Source organism: Daldinia vernicosa, assembly GCF_022497035.1.
Source record: "Daldinia vernicosa strain CBS 139.73 unplaced genomic scaffold F5Y00scaffold_17, whole genome shotgun sequence".
Taxonomy (NCBI): Eukaryota; Fungi; Ascomycota; class Sordariomycetes; order Xylariales; family Hypoxylaceae; genus Daldinia; species Daldinia vernicosa.
This window is the reverse complement of record NW_025953933.1, coordinates 170249-186358: the sequence shown is the minus strand read 5'-3', so window position 1 is coordinate 186358 and position 16110 is coordinate 170249. Positions and strand designations below refer to the sequence as shown.

The following is a 16110-nucleotide window of genomic DNA, read 5'->3' as shown; positions in this document are numbered from 1 at the left end:
AATGAGGGACCTATCTAATCCGTATATAGCCCAGAATTATGCATTCTAGACACACATGTATGTTGAGATATGCATGTATGTATTCGCAAACAATAAACGGCCGCGCTAGCCTACCTAAAAGCAACTTATCTGACCAACGCATCGTGCATCTCGTTGAAAATATTTTCTATCTTTGCATGCAGCGGTGTACTTTAGTTGCATGCAGCTGTAGATGTCGTTAGATCGTATGTTGCATCTTCGAGCTCTGGATTTCTTGGTTGCAGGAGCATTTTCTCCTATGTCCGACGAGTCGAATTGGTCATGTTCAGCCACAAGTTCTCAGCCACAAGTCATATCTGATAAGATCCAAGGCATCCTGTGGCTTGAGCTATCAGATGCGGCTGTGCTTCTCCAATCATCTAGGTACAAAAGACAATTAAGATCTAAAAGTCGCCTCGTCAAGAGAGACCCCACCAACCCGCGTTCCCACCCAACTCTCCATCAGCCTCATCCATCACAAGCGGAACATCGCAGGCGGAACGTGAATAATATTCACTGAATATTATAGCATCTTTCAACCCCCAACCCCCACGAAGAGCCCCGTTCCTTTGACGCAACTTCGAACATACCCCAGTGATATTTTTATTTAACCAACCGACTTTCATTTCCAAATACATTTCCAAATATACATAACAGCTCTTTATCCAGCCTCCCCGTCCCATTATTTCGAATCCGCCTCCGCCAAGGGGCTTCCCGGCAATATGGGGAATACAACGAGCACCGTGCTAGATAATATCGTTCAGGGGTCGAACTGTATGTATTCAGCCCCCATCGTGGGTACCGTCGAGTGTCGAGTGTAGTCCTAATTGCGCCGTGTAGTCGACAGGGAGGAGGTCGATAGGCTGAGGAAGAGGTTCATGAAGCTTGATAAAGTACACAGCGCCCTCCTTCGATATACGCCCGAGCTAATATCAATGGCTCCTACAGGATAACTCGGGCACGATCGAACGAGAAGAGTTTCTTAGCTTACCGCAAATATCGTCAAACCCGCTCGCTACGAGGTACAGCCTTCCGCCCACTCAGATTTCCTAGCCCCCTACACCACTACTAAACACCTTCATGGAAACTCGAGACTAATCCAAAAATGTTTCCCCTCACAAACAGAATGATAGCCATCTTCGACGAGGACGGAGGCGGGGACGTAGACTTCCAGGAGTTCGTGTCGGGGCTGAGCGCGTTCAGCAGCAAGGGCAACAAGGAGCAGAAGCTGCGGTTCGCATTCAAGGTGTACGACATCGACCGGGACGGGTACATCAGCAACGGCGAGCTGTTCATCGTGCTTAAGATGATGGTTGGGAGCAACTTGAAGGACCAGCAGCTCCAGCAGATCGTCGACAAGACCATCATGGAGGCCGACCTCGACAAGGACGGCAAAATCAGCTTCGAGGAGTTCACTAAGATGGTCGAGAATACTGACGTTAGCATGAGCATGACTTTAGGTAAGTTTTGCTTTCCCCTTTCCCCTTTCCCCGGCTTAGGGGTGTTTGTTGTCGATGCGAATCGGGTGCTAATATGGGTTTTAAAACAGATCAGTTTTAGATACCTAGCCGCACCACCGGCCATGTGGCCGTAGTAATGAATTATGAAGCCTGGGACGAATTTGCGCTTGTTCTTGTGCTTGTTAACAGGTGGACTTTATCATCTGTGAAGACTTGGTGATTATTAATGTCACTCGCAAGTCGAAAACGGGGAGGTGTGTTATTTGGAGTGAGCGGGAACTTTGACGAGGTACTAAGAGGGGATCCAGTATGTAATCTGTAATCTCAATGACGAGTTCCCAGAGATAGCCTCAGAAGTTGTATCCGTGCATAAATATAGTTGCCAAGGTGACTTACGATATAAGGTCCGCTTTGAGTCTTAATAAAAGATTTAGATGCTAGGTATCTTGAAGCCTTAGAATAAAAAAAAACCAGGAAGATCCCTCTTCTTGTCTGCCGGAATATGTCCTACTAGGCAAGGAAATGCAGTCTCTCTCCTTGGGCAATAGGTAGCCGCTGCTCGCTTATATCTTAACTACCTACCTATTAGGTGGGAATAGGGGGCATAGGTAGGTACTTGAAGCCTGCCTGACCATGGGGGCTCGTGGCTATCTACGCATACTTAAAGTATACTAGGTTCCTGATATCGCATCTAGAATCCTAGGTAACGCTGATACGGCGAAAAGGTTAAAGAGTGAGCCAGTGAGAGAAGAGGTAGTGCTGAGTTCTGATTCTTAAGTAATTTACAAGACGGTGATGCATGTTTTGAAGTCATGGGGGCGACAGGGATAACGGTTAACGTTTCATTAGGATTCTATCTGGGTATATGATTCTATCTGGGTATATGCGATATCTAAAATAAAATAAAGTATACTTTCAGTACGTATAGATAGCCACTGGCTTCCATGGTTAGTTTAGAGGCGCGGTAACATCCTAGGATAAATACTCTAAACTGTCTAAGTTGGGATACTTGCTACTATCAATATGTTTATTAGTAAATATTTCTCGTTCTAATATGAGTTTATGTAGGATTACTAGTTAGACGATCTTCAATAAGTCAAATGTGAGACCCAAGACTAAATCCACATTGCTTTTACGATATACTATAGAAGGCAGCGGAATAAGCAGTACCTAGCACCATCGAAAGGGAAAAGGGGAATCTATACTTTCTCCCCACCACCTCCTGCTTTTAGGTGTATGGCTTCTCGAAAGACTTCGGTCTTTGATTCTATCTTACGTCTTTTCTCTATGTAGCAAGATTATTAAATTAAGTCGGAGTTATAAATTTATTTTTGAAATATATTCAGTACCTATCATCTATGTTAAAGTAAAAAGATCTCGTTCCTTAAACATTGCGTTTCCTCCCCTACTTTATAGGAAGGGTCAGAAAAGAAAAGAAATTCCTTACCTAAAATACAAGAATAACGGGAACAAGAAAACTTTACAAAACGCTAGTTTCTAAGGGATACCTGACCAAGGAGTAAGACCAAGGAGTAAGACCAAGTTCGCGCCCTACCACGAGATCAAGTCCGAGTTCAACGAAAATACCGGACGATGATGGTAGGTTTTTCTATCCCTTCGTTCCGTAACTATTAGGCCGGGGCCAACTAGATCGAATAAGCTTCAGATTGGGGGTTCGGAGAAGTGTGCAAAAAGTATATCATAGCTACACCTACCACGTGCAACCGCTCCCAAGCATGGCTATCTAGTAGGTTGCGGTATTCTTAAGCACCTGAGAGTTGCAGGTGACAACCCCTATATGTTGCGGTTACATACCTACCACCCAGAACTGCGGATATTCTTAGTAGTCTGCTCAAAAGCAGAGGCAAATACTGAGTTATAAACTTAGAATAATAGGTAGTTACCACTCTTATATATTACCACTTACCAACTTAAACTTGCCGATTTTGGCCAAATAAACATGTTTCGCAGCATTTAGCCATTATAAAGGAACTTAGGGTAGTTTCCGGTTTATTAACGACATTGTCTAGCATAAATGCACCGTAGGATCTTTAGTGTAAATTAGATTAGAACTACCTAGTTATCGTAAGTCGAGGTTGATACATGTAGTTATAGTTTAAGTATGTAAACGAAAATTTCCACTATATTTCTCTAAGAAGTTCTTAATAGGACTACTGGTTAATAGCATAGGAGTTAAGAAATATAAACAAGACGGACTACTGTTATTAACTTAAGTAATATAAGTATAATGGCATAAATGCATTAAAGAACTTGTAAAAATGTTATTTAAGTAGTGGAAAAACCAGTTTCCTCATTACGATCATGTCATTTCAGATATATCCTATGCAAGGGACTTGAAGTCAATTAAGGCTCGAGAACATTAAACATAAATTAGTATTCTCTGTAGTTAAATAGTTAAATTACAATATATCAGTATAATGTCCAAATATATCTGGGTAGTCCGTAAAGAGAAAAGTATGGCATAAAGGACGATATTCTCAAGACAGATGATCAATGTGCCCCTTTTCGAAGGATCTAAATGGAGAAATATACCTACATATTTGGCACTCTAGAAAGAAGTACTTCAACTTCACCGCTGCATACGCCAATTAGGTAGAGGGCCACGGCCAGCCGCATAAAGTAAGTAGCACAAATATTCCCAGACGGGACATGATTCCCCTTTCTTACCCATCTTCCTCCCGCCTCTCTTCCCAAACAGGAACGTATGACTCCTTTCGGGGACCACTTCGGGATGACCCATTCTGTCATGGCTACCTGCAGTTCGGTCGCCGTTACGATAAGATAGGACGCATAGGAATCTTTCTCCACGCCTCGACGCAAAATGGGAAAACTCGTGAAAGACATCGAAAGAAGATCGAAAGAAGCTAGGTAAACCAAACCGACCGACGCCACAATCCGCAATGAGCGATGGCGATCAAACTATTCTACCTTGACTAGCGGCGTTCCGGCTGAGGGGGGGCCACACCGGCTCCGCACCCGGCGATGAAACAGCTGATCTCCTGCAGGTCCAAGAGCGGGAGCGTCCCGTGAGATGACACATGTGACGAACCTGCGTCTCTCCCCTATTTCCCATTTAATGTATCTATGCATGCAAGATGGAGCCTGCATGCATATTGCACGACGGCCTAGACCGTAAGCTTTACTCAAAGGAGAACATGGGTGGGGGTTCCTTCAGATGTTTCATATCCCAAGCCAATGAACACCTCGTCGAATTGGTTATGTTTTGGGTCGAGCCTACACCGAGTGGAGTGGAGATGACCGGCTTAGGGAAAGAATTGGAAGGTTGGCCGAATGTTCCGCGTCAGACCAATGCCGTGGTAGCAGAACTGGTTGGTCAGAGAGCTTCCCTGCGTTCATGTAGGTGAAAATGGGGAGGGGGTTTGGACTACTGACCGTTATGCGTTTGTATGTATGTATGTATTCGGGGATGAGCCGTGCGGGTAGCTGCATTGGTGGCATTTCTTTTTCTTTAGGATGGGAAATTCCTCTCGGTTTTTTAAATGTGAGTGATGACCTGTCGGGATCGACGCCGGTGACGAAACCGCCTTCTAGTGTAGATCTTAAACCCTACAGGGGGGCGCGGCTGCAGGTCCAGCTGTTCGAGTTCAGCTTCTCAGCTCCTGCGGAACATTCGCTGATACGACGTCAAGACTCCCTCAGCCTCTTCTTTCCAATAGTCTGGGATGGGGTAGCACTGGGTTTGCAACAGCCCAGCCCTACATGGATACCCTTTGGCTCCTCTAGCGTCTTAGGACTTAGAAGGTGGCCTCAGAGTCGTCGGGCCCAACTATCTGGTAGGATACGATGGATGACAATGTCGAAGTCGGTTGATGAGACATGACCAGGGGGGTCCTTGGATGTCGTACAAATATATTCAAGCCCCTAGACCCGAACCCCTTCAATGTCTTTAGAAATGAGTACATAGTAATAAACAAGCTGCTTGTTTGCTGAGATTGTTTCAGTGTTTCAGCGCTTCAGCTGCAAACACCACAAGGGCCCATCCGTGCCTCTTTCTGTGCTACGCGATTGGACACAGAGAAGGAAAAGACCGAAAATAAAAGAGTATAGCATATGCAGCATGTAATATTAAAAATCAAGGGTAATTTGATAATAATCCACTCGTCTGATGTTTATCGGAACCCTTGTCGCTCGATCTGGACATATCGTAAATCCTTGTCTATATCGGAAAGGGTGCGAGTCTAACAAAAAGTGACACATCATAAAATTGAAAGCTTTGCCGAATCGCAGCGCGGTACCCATCTTTCATGTTTGCAGTTCTGCAGTTGCAGTTGAGCCTTAGTTGATCCATCCATGGAACGGTTGAAATTGGAAGGGTAGCATGATGCACCTATCAGATGAGGCAGAACCAAGGATTCCATGGTGTCGGGTCCGATCATATCAATGGCTGTCGTGACCGTCTTACAAAGACGCCCATCGCCTATGGAAGACATGGAAGACGGCAGTTAATTGATCTTCGCGAGCTTACATGTCAGAAACACGTCCATCTAAATCGGAATACTTCCGAGATCGACTTGCATCATCGCGGCTGTTGCGACCGACCAATCAATATTAGCACCTCGCCGTAAATGGTAATCCTTCGGGGTTCTTTAAGCCTCGAGGTTTTTTTTCTTGCTACCCCTTGGTATCAATTTTTGTTCCTAATTGATTCGTAATTGATCCACATCTTTCCCATAAGAGATGCGTGCAGTAGTGCAGCTGATGAGAAGGGTAGTTCGAAATGCTGCAACGTAAGGAGATTAAAGAACCTATGCCGATATACGCAAGGGTGGTAATGAATGCCTCTAGGACAGCGAGCCGAAATTTAATCAATATAATACGCATTAGATATCCACAAGAAATGGGTCAGTAAGACGGGTATCAAGTTCTCAATGGTTCTACCTACCAATATATTTCTTTGGTCGAGACGGGAGTAGATGACAACAGGAGAGAGTGCATAGTAGAAAGTGATAGGTAAGTGATTAAAAGGGAAAGAAAAGCTCAAAGGGGATGAATCAGCGCACTAAATCTTTAATCATCAAACCTTACCTAAGCCTATTTTTCTGTAATTACCTAAGGTTAGCTAACTTAGGTTAAAGTTTATGTAAATTGTACAACTCCATGTTCAGACGGAATTCGTCGAGTCACCGGTTATCTTATTGAGGTCACGCCTTTAAAATTGTGAGGTAGGTAGGTAGGTAATTATATACATATATCCAGATACGGATGTCGCTGAACTGGTATGATACCTCTATGATATCAACCAGCATACGTAAAAGCGAGTAATCCATATTAATGAAACTAAGCGAACAAGCTCGCGAGAGCAATATATGCCTTTCTATTCTATACCTTCTTTTAACCATTCCTACACTCACGCCAGTTTCCAAGGGTATCCGAAATCAACATCGTATAGTCGTACACCTCCGCTCTAGTGAGCCCATATCCCCATGTTTTTTTCTCCCTTTCTGTCATTTGTCGTCCCATCGCATATCTCTCATTACAGCCGTAACGTATGTCCCCTCCTTTTAGAATCCCTGAATATTTTCACGTATCCCCAGCTCGATATATTACCACTCTGGCGGAACGAGACTATATTCCTTAATAAAACCATGTAGGCGTGCCATCTCATAAAGTTAGGCCAGCATGCAACTAAATGCTACGTCGTAATTCGTCTAACTCCCGGGTCAATCATCGTCATCCGTACCGGTCAGAGATATGGACCAGTAACGTTTCCGTGCCGCCTGTAGAATCGCTGGGTATCACAACCTGCTATGCAAATAATCGCCGTGACCGAATGGAACGCCCCGTATATATTTCAAATCATAACCGATCCATAGCCCCCGGCACTGCCCGGCCACGCATCCTATCCCTGTTAGAGCACGTAGCCACCACTATCGAGAAGTGCGCTGGCCCCGGCGGCCCGCTCCGGCGGGATTCGCGGCGGAGGAACCGGAAGGTTCGGCCTCTTCTTCGTCTTCATAAAGATCGAGACAATCCTCAATGACTGGCCCAGCTGGTTAGTAAATTGAGCCAACATACGCACTGCGCACGATATCACCACCGGGTTAGGAACCTACTAGCAACAATAGACTCTTCCCAGACGCCATACTGGTAGTCTACTAGGCCGTGCCGATCAATCCCGTCGCAAAGCCTCACAATCTCTTTCCCCATCTTTCTCAACCCATCTTCGCTAATCAGCGTTTGGCCTCGTTGAGGCGGGGCGCCAGACTCCATCATATCCTTTTGCTTCTGGAATAATGAGAGCCATGCATGGTTAAAATCCTGCCACATCTTGATACGGTCCCTGTAAAGATTTTCATCGTCCGCTGCGAGGCCTTCAACAGTTAAACTCACGAACATCATCGCGCTATTCGATAAATGGACTCACCTAGTTCCACAACTTTGGAGAGCAGCCATTCGGAAATGTTTAAGAGCGACTCGCTTGCAGCTTGTAGCACCCCGTTACGAATGTTGGTGAAAACCTCCCCCAGAGCAGTTTGGTATCGCGCATAGGCCTCACTCATCTCTACCGTCTGTGAGTAGTCGGGTTCCTCTACAACCTGCTCGGGCGTGCTCGTTTGTGCCATGCCGCTGACTGGCGCTATCCCACTTGGATAGTTCTGGAGCATTGCGCGTTGAGCAACTGGACTCTGCTGATATACTGCTGCTGATGTACTTGAAGAACCCGTATGCGACTGTAGGCTAGTCGCTGCGGCCGCGTTGGTCGGTTCGCTCGGGAAATAGGGGTTGGACACGTCCGTTTGTATCATCTGCAGTGCTGCAGGCTGCCGTGACGGGAACTGTTGACTCGTATCGTAGACGGCACTTTGCGCGCTCGCTTGCGGCACGTTGTACATCATAGACGGATTGTACGTACTAAAGCTCGGTGTTTGTCGAGCGTCTTGTCCGTATTCAGACTGGTATGTCATTGTATTCTGCTGCATGGCGGTGGAGAAGGCTGCTGCCGGCTCTTGATAATAGCCACTGTAGTTAGCCGTGCCTGCAATACCTCTAGATGCTGCAGGCGATGTATTGAGAGGCGCGGGCCGATACCTATCAGACCCGCTTGCGCCGTACGACCGTCCCTGTGCATTGGGATCGTGAATTGGGTATCTAGTATTAGAAGGGGCGTTGACGGGCGGTTCGTTCGGCCTCCTCCGCCGCCCGTGATCGTCCATACCACGGGAGACGGGTCGCAAGACGCTTTAAGAGGCGAGTCTAACCGATGCGCCTCCGGAAACGGAGCTATAGTTAGAAAAGAAGGGCCACTTTGGTTCGCTTAGGCCGTGGTACAGCCGGCCCGTCAGAATCTTCCGAGAACCTCACCGCGTGCGAGTAGCGCGTGCGATAAGATCGGAAATAGACGCTATAGTAGAAATCGGCCGAGAGTAGTTTGTTGCGGTAGTAAAAGAATACGCGGGGTCGGATAAAATTCTCACTTCAGGCTCCTAGACAGGGGACGAGTCGGATCACAGTAGGAAGAAAGGTTGCCCTAAGTTACGAGGCTTTCTCCTGACTTTTTTTTTTCTTCGGACGAAAACCCTAACGTGAGGGGCTAGTGAGTAGCGATATATATGACCCAGGCATGAAACGACGCGTTTTCCGGGAATATATCTCGAAGCGTTGCGTTTAATGGATGGAATACGACAGAACGAAAAAGTTAGAGCTTGCCAGGGAAGACCGACTATGTATGAGATGCCGAAAGTTTGAATGCTGAAAAGTCTTCTCGATGCAAACACCGCCCGAGCATATGTCGAGTACCCCCCAACCTAGGCCCTTACTGGGATGACGATGCCTCCGAGGTCCCAGATTTTTAAGTTCGTCCTTACCTAGTAGATGCCGACTATGTAGGAATATGGGATGAATTTTTCCACAAAAATCCTGAGTAGGTTAGGGGAGGTTATTTGACTTGCCAGTTATCGTCACTACGCGTACCGGGAGGATCCCAGTATTTTTTGTAACTAACTTCTAAACCGACAAATAGTGACCTTGCCGAGCCCAATCAACTAGCAAGCCACACCAGGACCGGGGAGTGATACCTCAAATTCTTCAGCGTTCTTTGAAAGATACCAGGTAAGATATCAACTTCGCCCGGACGTAACTGAGATTTCTGGTTAGTTTACTCTCTTCAAGCCGCGAATAGATAGCTTTAGAGTAAGTAACTAGCTCGAGGCTAAGCTGAGATGAAATAAGATTGGTTTTTGGTCTGGGCAATTAAAGAGATAAACCAATGAATGAGTGAGAGTGAGTGAGTGAGTGGTATTGTAACGAGGTCGTACGTAGATCTTTAAGGTAAGTATGGCAAAGATGACCAGTAACAATAAAAGGGTCTATGCCGAATAATGTTGTATGTATGATGTATGTTGGTGTAAGTGGAAATAGAGTTGCTGACACCGGAGGATTTTAAAGGTGGCCGGGGATTTTCTACAGTAGCAGGTAGGTACTATGCGGTGCAGTGTAAGTGGGCAGCAAGAGGCAAGAAGCAAGCAGATAACAAGATTTTTTTTGTTTGAACAGTAAGGAACTGACTGATTAGACTGACTGACTAGCTGGTAGGTACTTGCCTCATGATATATTATTAGGTGGATGTCGAGGAGTAAGGTCAAGAAGAGCCGGTAGTAGGAGGGAGTGGAGACCCAATTAGACTCTAGAGTAGATAGAAGGAGAAGTTCGAATCCCTTTTTCGCATGCACCCCATCAAAGCTGTGGGTATGTAATACACGAGATCAGACGACGGCCTTCCAATGAAAAACGGAATAGGGACGAGTTTTAACTAGATTCTCCAAAACACATTAACGACCACCAACGCCTTAACTCGCGCCGTGCGTAAAAGTACCTGGGGCTTGCCTGGCAGCCTGGGCTTGCTAGGTAGGGCTTGTCTGGTTGCTGGTTGCGACAGGGCCAACAAGATCTGCGCAGTGCGCACAGGTAATCGAGAGCGGGTCCGAATGAGTCCCCCTTACCGATACCCCAAGGGCGTGCCTCTACGAGACATGACGGGTGATCTGGTCAATACCCTTACCGGACTATGCCTGACCCTACCTAATAGCAAAGCTGATGGGTACCTAGATAGATACCTAGATTAGGTACCTTGGTGGGAGGGTGAAGAGAGCGCAGAGCCGGAGAATAGACTTATTGGGTGGTACGGGGTAAGGTATATTGGCCAAGAGCATATAAGACAAACCCTTTTCCAGCCTCAACATAGATCTTTGACTCGAAGGGTGTCACGGGTCACCGCGCATGTTCCTGGCTCAGATCAGCCTATCAGAAAACGGCCGCCAGATCTTAGGGCTCGTTTGTACGATAGCGCCTGGTTTGTACGAAGTTGATAGTTGATATGAACATTAGGTACTGTATAGACATTTTCCACCCTAACAAACATCAGCCTTTGTTACGTACTAAGAGACCCAGCGCCGTGTTGCAGCGAACAATTTATGTAGATAAGAAGGGGCAAATTAAGAGAAGAGGAGGGGGGATAAATATTTAGTTACCTACCAAATAGAGGACTTGGTAGGTTAGGTAGAGGTAACACACGATGAAGTTTTGCTTTTCCCAATTGTGCGCCGAGTTTTCTGTTGTGTGGCTGATGCTGATTGAGAGATGATTCCTTATTCTGCACGGATCGGTCATTTTAGAACCTACCATGAAGCAAGCATTGATCATTCATCATTCATTATGTCATGCGAGGATAGGATGACTGTAACGATGGGTTGTCTTTCGCTGCTTTCTCTTATGACGTATTATTTCAGTTTGTGTGTTTTGTGTTTAATAAGAACATTGAATACCTTCAATAGTAGGCAATGAGATTATGTAGACACGAGGAAACGTATACAATCTAACACATTTCAAACACAATTACCTTACCTGTTATAGAGGTAGAAATATATATACTTGATTGATGTACTAATATTAGATAATTTTGCCACATCTATGTAAGATGTAGGTAGGTACGCATCATACAATAATCGTCCCCAATTTAGGTATAAGGTACATAAGATCTAGGAAGGAAGGAAACGCCGTATGCATGCAGATGCTGGGAATATGAGACCCGGTGCTTTCCGGTTTCTGTATGCTGTATGCGTACCATTATACTTCTTGCCTTCTGTCATTCATTTAATGTCTTACGTTAGTAGGTACCTAAGTTACCTACTTCTCCTTCATTTTCATATTAGCTTTGGCCCCCATCTCCAAAATTTATGTCAGGCTGCGAACGGCTCGGCTACCGCTTAGTTTTAAGACATCAATTTCCAAAATAACCCATATTTTTCACACGCCCTAACTAATTAGAATCTGATGCGGTATCCGCTATATTGGTATGCTCTGCATGCCTATGTAGGTAGCCAAAGATCTAGAAGGCGCCACTAAACGATCTAATTGTCTGCCATGAGCTTGTGATGGGAGCTGGTTCAATTCCCCGGGGAAAAGAAGCCGGTGGGTATGAGTCGGACCACACACCCAAACAGACCAAGAGGCCGACAGAAGAATATTTATTTTTAAGTAATTATCTCGATACCGTCGACTATTGGCTGATATAAAAACGAACTATGAGACTATACAATTGGCCTTGGCGACGAATTGGCTAAATATTTAGGTTGCCGACGTAGGTATACATTTTCAACTTGGCCTGTCTATAACTACCATTGGAAGCTAACTACGAATCAATTGATACCCGACATTTGCTAGGTCGTCTTGTGATGTTTCGATCATGCTCACTACGCGAGTGGCTAGCAGATTATTGATGTTTACGAATCTTTACGAATAAGGTCCGAGGTAGACCAACATTGTCTACGAAGTGCATATTTTAGGAGTAGGTACTTCCATACTTTCATAATTCCATTCTAGCCTGCCTAGTATGTGCTGAGAATAGGGCACGGTACCTATTGGGCCGCAAGAAGGCCTTCCAGCAAGAAATGACGGATGTCTGGTCGTTTAAATAAGATCCTTGAACCTTGTTGGAGACAGGGGCGTTGGGATGTCGTCAAAAGAACGACAAGGGTACGTCTGACATTGTCCCGGAGTCAGCCGGGGTGTTGCATCAACCCAATCCGCTGTCATCAATTCTCAGATCTCTTTTATTCAATATCGATCGACCACGTACTTCCTGGTAAGCATGTCAACCGCTAAGGCTAAGTTTATTATAGCATATATCACACGTACTATAGCATACACTAATACTGACACGTTAAGGTTGCGGTAGTTATTATATGCGGATAGCTCGTTGAGATGTCTTTAGCTTAGAGCTTGAGCGAACATTTCGGCAGTCGCCTTGGTGGGATGCTGATCGGTCGTGCTAATACACATACGCATGTGCAAGACGACCCAGATACTTGATATCTAATGTGCCTGCCTTTGGGTCGGCGTACCACTAAAATAAATGATAGGTACGGGATATTTGTGAGTAAGAATCCCCCGCATGTAATACACACATGAGGCAGATGATAGGCCTAGCTCGAGGTATGAAATTGATTCTTCTTTAGTGTACTATGTACAAGAAATCACCCCATTTTTATGGACTCTGTTGACTAGCGCAGGTCCCCGAGATTCGAAAAGAATAGGAACTGGGCGATGGAGGCCCCGCATGAGCTTTGGTCCCCCTATATACGATACTAGGTTACTTAAGACTCGGCAAAGGACCACGTAGCAAGTCATGACGACTATAGGTGACGATCCATTAGAAATGCTACGTAAGTACCGTGTGGCTTCACAGAGATGCATTTAGATGCCATTGATACATCGGCGACACCGACTCTCTTATGACACATTGACCCTGCGTTCGCTAGGTGCTTCTCCAACTAGACGATCTGCAGAATACTATACCAGTTTTTCCCAAAATTGACATATTTCGAGGTTGGTCAAGTCAGTTAGGTCGGTTTAGATGGCCGTTCATATCTCTTTCAATACCGGATCGAAGTAAAGCCTAAATTGCGCGACATAAGCGCGTACAAATAGGGCATCAAAACAGGAAAGATCGGCAATATAAAGTAACTAACGTTACAGTATTGGATGCTGTGTGGTTTATCACTCTCAGCCTCATCCGGACCAAATGAGGCTTGCACCGTTTCTCCGCAGAAACACTACTTCTCGTATTGGGTCACGGCTAGAGTCAGGTCACGCTGATTCACGTTTATCTTGGTTCAATAACTAGACACGTAGTCGGATGGCTAAGATGTGTCACGTTTATTAATACGGGATCGGTCAAATTCAAAGCCAAATTTCTGTGAGAGATGACCAGCATATACATACCGTAGATGTCTTGGGTAACCGTATCTTCGTTGGGTTAATTTATTTCTCGCCTCGTTGCGAATAGGTAAGTCACAAACAGAGAATCCAAGATTTCAGCTCGTGTCTTTAAACCAACGTAGGCGGCGTACGGCTGGCTATATGCTCAAAAATCAACCATGACCTCAATCTATATCTCCTGAATAGCTTCCCCAAACAGATAGTTCCCTTCTAGAAGGGTTCTGCGTCTGCCATTGTCTGAAGCTAGTCGGTATTCGGCATAGTCGCTCTTCTCGGTTTCTAGAAGGAATATTACTTAATGCTTATGCTGTCTGTGCTTAATATCTACTGGGTAAGCAACGCGCTTTTAAAAATGGCAACGGTGCCACGCGTCTTTGCGCCTGAAGGTTTTTGGGCTTCTAATGGAAACACCTCACGAGCCGAGCTATGCTATGCTATGTTATGCTATACTATGTTGATTTCAGGGCTATTTTCATTTAGTTGGATTTGAAGTTTCATTGATCCCCGTCGTTGTATTACGCGGAGTCTAAACACAACATAACGCCGATCCTACAGCCACCCGTCATACATGATAGGTATAACACAACCCGAATACCCGGTTACTTGAGTCGTGTTTAGTCGCGTTTAGTCCAATCAGCGACTCTGGACTCTGATTGGTCAACTAATATAAGTAAGGGGGTCGCGTTGACGAGGCTCATTTACGAAAAGTAGCCTTAAAGATCAACTTTGATCTAAATAGCGAGCGAATCACGAGTCGTCTCAGTCTTAGCTGTTACTGTTGTTGGCATCTCATATACATTCCACATACGAAGCAGATACATAATGATACAGTAACCCTTGTACACATAGTCCACTATTTGGGTAATGGTGTATGGACCACGGTGTAGCTTAGACTCGCGCCAGTAAGGCTGATACGTATTCGTCTGCTGCTTGAAGGTCCCGCAGAAAAGCGATCCACGAGTCCCACTGCAAAATACCATATCCGACTTGTTCTATCGCTTGACCCAGGCGGGCATCTTTCTCGCCTTGACATGACCAGCCTTCTTCCTTTCGACTTTCCTCGGATCACGAGTGAGACAACCGGCTTGATGGACCATGTTAGAAAGGTACTAGGCCAAAATTTGTACGGATTTTGTTTCGACTTACCTTTTTTAAGGGGTGTCTTCAATGCCGGTTCGTGAACGGCCAAGGCCTTGGAAACAGCCATTGCGAGCGCTTCGGCCTGTCCAGTAGTTCCACCACCCTCGACTAGAGCCCAGACGTTGTACTTGTCCATTCTGTCCATTACCTTTAGTCCCCAGAGTGCGCTTTCTCGGTCGTGGACTCTTCCAAACGCGTCATTGAGGGTCTTTCCGTTAACAAGAACTTCTCCTGTTCCCTGTACAAGCCATGCTCGCGCAACTGAAGATTTCCTCCTCCCAACACCATGCGACCTGCCAAACCTGTCGATCGGAATGGGTTTCGCTCGATTGAGATAGAAGTTAATGTCTCGTTTGAACGGTCGGAGACCCTGCTGAACCTCCTCTGGCATTAAATCAGGGTGAATTTGGTTTAACCTCTTGGCCAGCGCAATACAGGCTGCGTAATCTCTTGCTTTCACTGCTTCACCAACTGCCAAACGGTACTGCTCCTTTGTCTTCCATGCCACCCGCGGCGCTTGGCCAGGAGGGAGAAAAGGAAGTCGCCCGTATTTCCGTGCGAGGTCCTGAACCAGGACGAAACTATCGTTGAATTGCGTATGTCGCGAGAAGTAGGAAGGCGACAGCGGCATAGGACGAACATGCGCTACATCTAATTGGGCTGCATCGGGGTTTCGTGCTATAGCCGCCTCTAATCGACCGAATGCATCGTCTTGGCGGACCGTAGTCGTTGTGAACGTTCGGCGTGTTTCTGACCTCGTACACGCTTTTATAGGTGCTGAGAGACTCGGCTGTCGGGTCGCTGTCGCCCGTAGATCTCTAAGACAACGAAGGCCATATCTTAGAGAGGACATTGTACCTATCGTATTCTCGTCATGGCCTTGCGCCTACCAAGTCAATCGATTAATAGGGAGGGGGGAATGCTGAGCGTAGTAGGTGTGATACGCTGATGGCTGATGGGGACTTGGTTGCATCAATTGAAGCACTTTTTCAAATACAATGCCCCAAATTCAATTGGACGGTGTATCAGATATTCCGATTACCGCCCACCTGATAGCGTGAGAAGGCGGGGTCCGAACCTTAAGGTACCATACCAGGATTTGCTAGGTCCAATAAACCATTAATTGATATTCGGTTTATAATTAAGAAATTTCAACGTTTATAAGGATGTAAATACTTAAATAAGAATTGGTAAATATAAATATTTTAATTAATTTAAATATTTAATAAAATTT

General features: G+C 45.6%; 4 protein-coding genes across 4 annotated transcripts; 2 read left to right on the top strand and 2 right to left on the bottom strand.

Moving 5' to 3' along the window:
- The first annotated feature begins 141 nt into the window (after positions 1 to 141).
- Positions 142 to 1979, top strand: F5Y00DRAFT_234164 (calcineurin subunit B). The gene is made up of 5 exons (XM_048007399.1): positions 142 to 792; positions 859 to 911; positions 967 to 1040; positions 1144 to 1478; positions 1568 to 1979. The coding sequence occupies exons 1-5, from the start codon at positions 741 to 743 to the stop codon at positions 1576 to 1578; spliced, it is 525 nt and encodes a 174-aa protein (XP_047865843.1). The 5' UTR covers positions 142 to 740; the 3' UTR covers positions 1579 to 1979.
- A 2626-nt stretch (positions 1980 to 4605) lies between these two features.
- On the top strand, positions 4606 to 5528 carry F5Y00DRAFT_45745 (uncharacterized protein). Its single transcript, XM_048013685.1, has one exon. The coding sequence runs from the start codon at positions 4867 to 4869 to the stop codon at positions 5338 to 5340; it is 474 nt and encodes a 157-aa protein (XP_047865842.1). The 5' UTR covers positions 4606 to 4866; the 3' UTR covers positions 5341 to 5528.
- Positions 5529 to 7206: 1678 nt separating this feature from the next.
- On the bottom strand, positions 7207 to 8869 carry F5Y00DRAFT_45740 (uncharacterized protein). Its single transcript, XM_048013684.1, has 3 exons — positions 7885 to 8869; positions 7574 to 7831; positions 7207 to 7500 (listed from the first exon to the last, which is right to left on the bottom strand). Exons 1-3 carry the CDS (start codon positions 8672 to 8674, stop codon positions 7388 to 7390), a joined length of 1161 nt encoding a protein of 386 aa, XP_047865841.1. The 5' UTR covers positions 8675 to 8869; the 3' UTR covers positions 7207 to 7387.
- Positions 8870 to 14179: 5310 nt separating this feature from the next.
- On the bottom strand, positions 14180 to 16032 carry F5Y00DRAFT_234155 (37S ribosomal protein S9). Its single transcript, XM_048007398.1, has 2 exons — positions 14883 to 16032; positions 14180 to 14820 (listed from the first exon to the last, which is right to left on the bottom strand). The coding sequence occupies exons 1-2, from the start codon at positions 15727 to 15729 to the stop codon at positions 14729 to 14731; spliced, it is 939 nt and encodes a 312-aa protein (XP_047865840.1). The 5' UTR covers positions 15730 to 16032; the 3' UTR covers positions 14180 to 14728.
- Between the last annotated feature and the right edge of the window lie 78 nt (positions 16033 to 16110).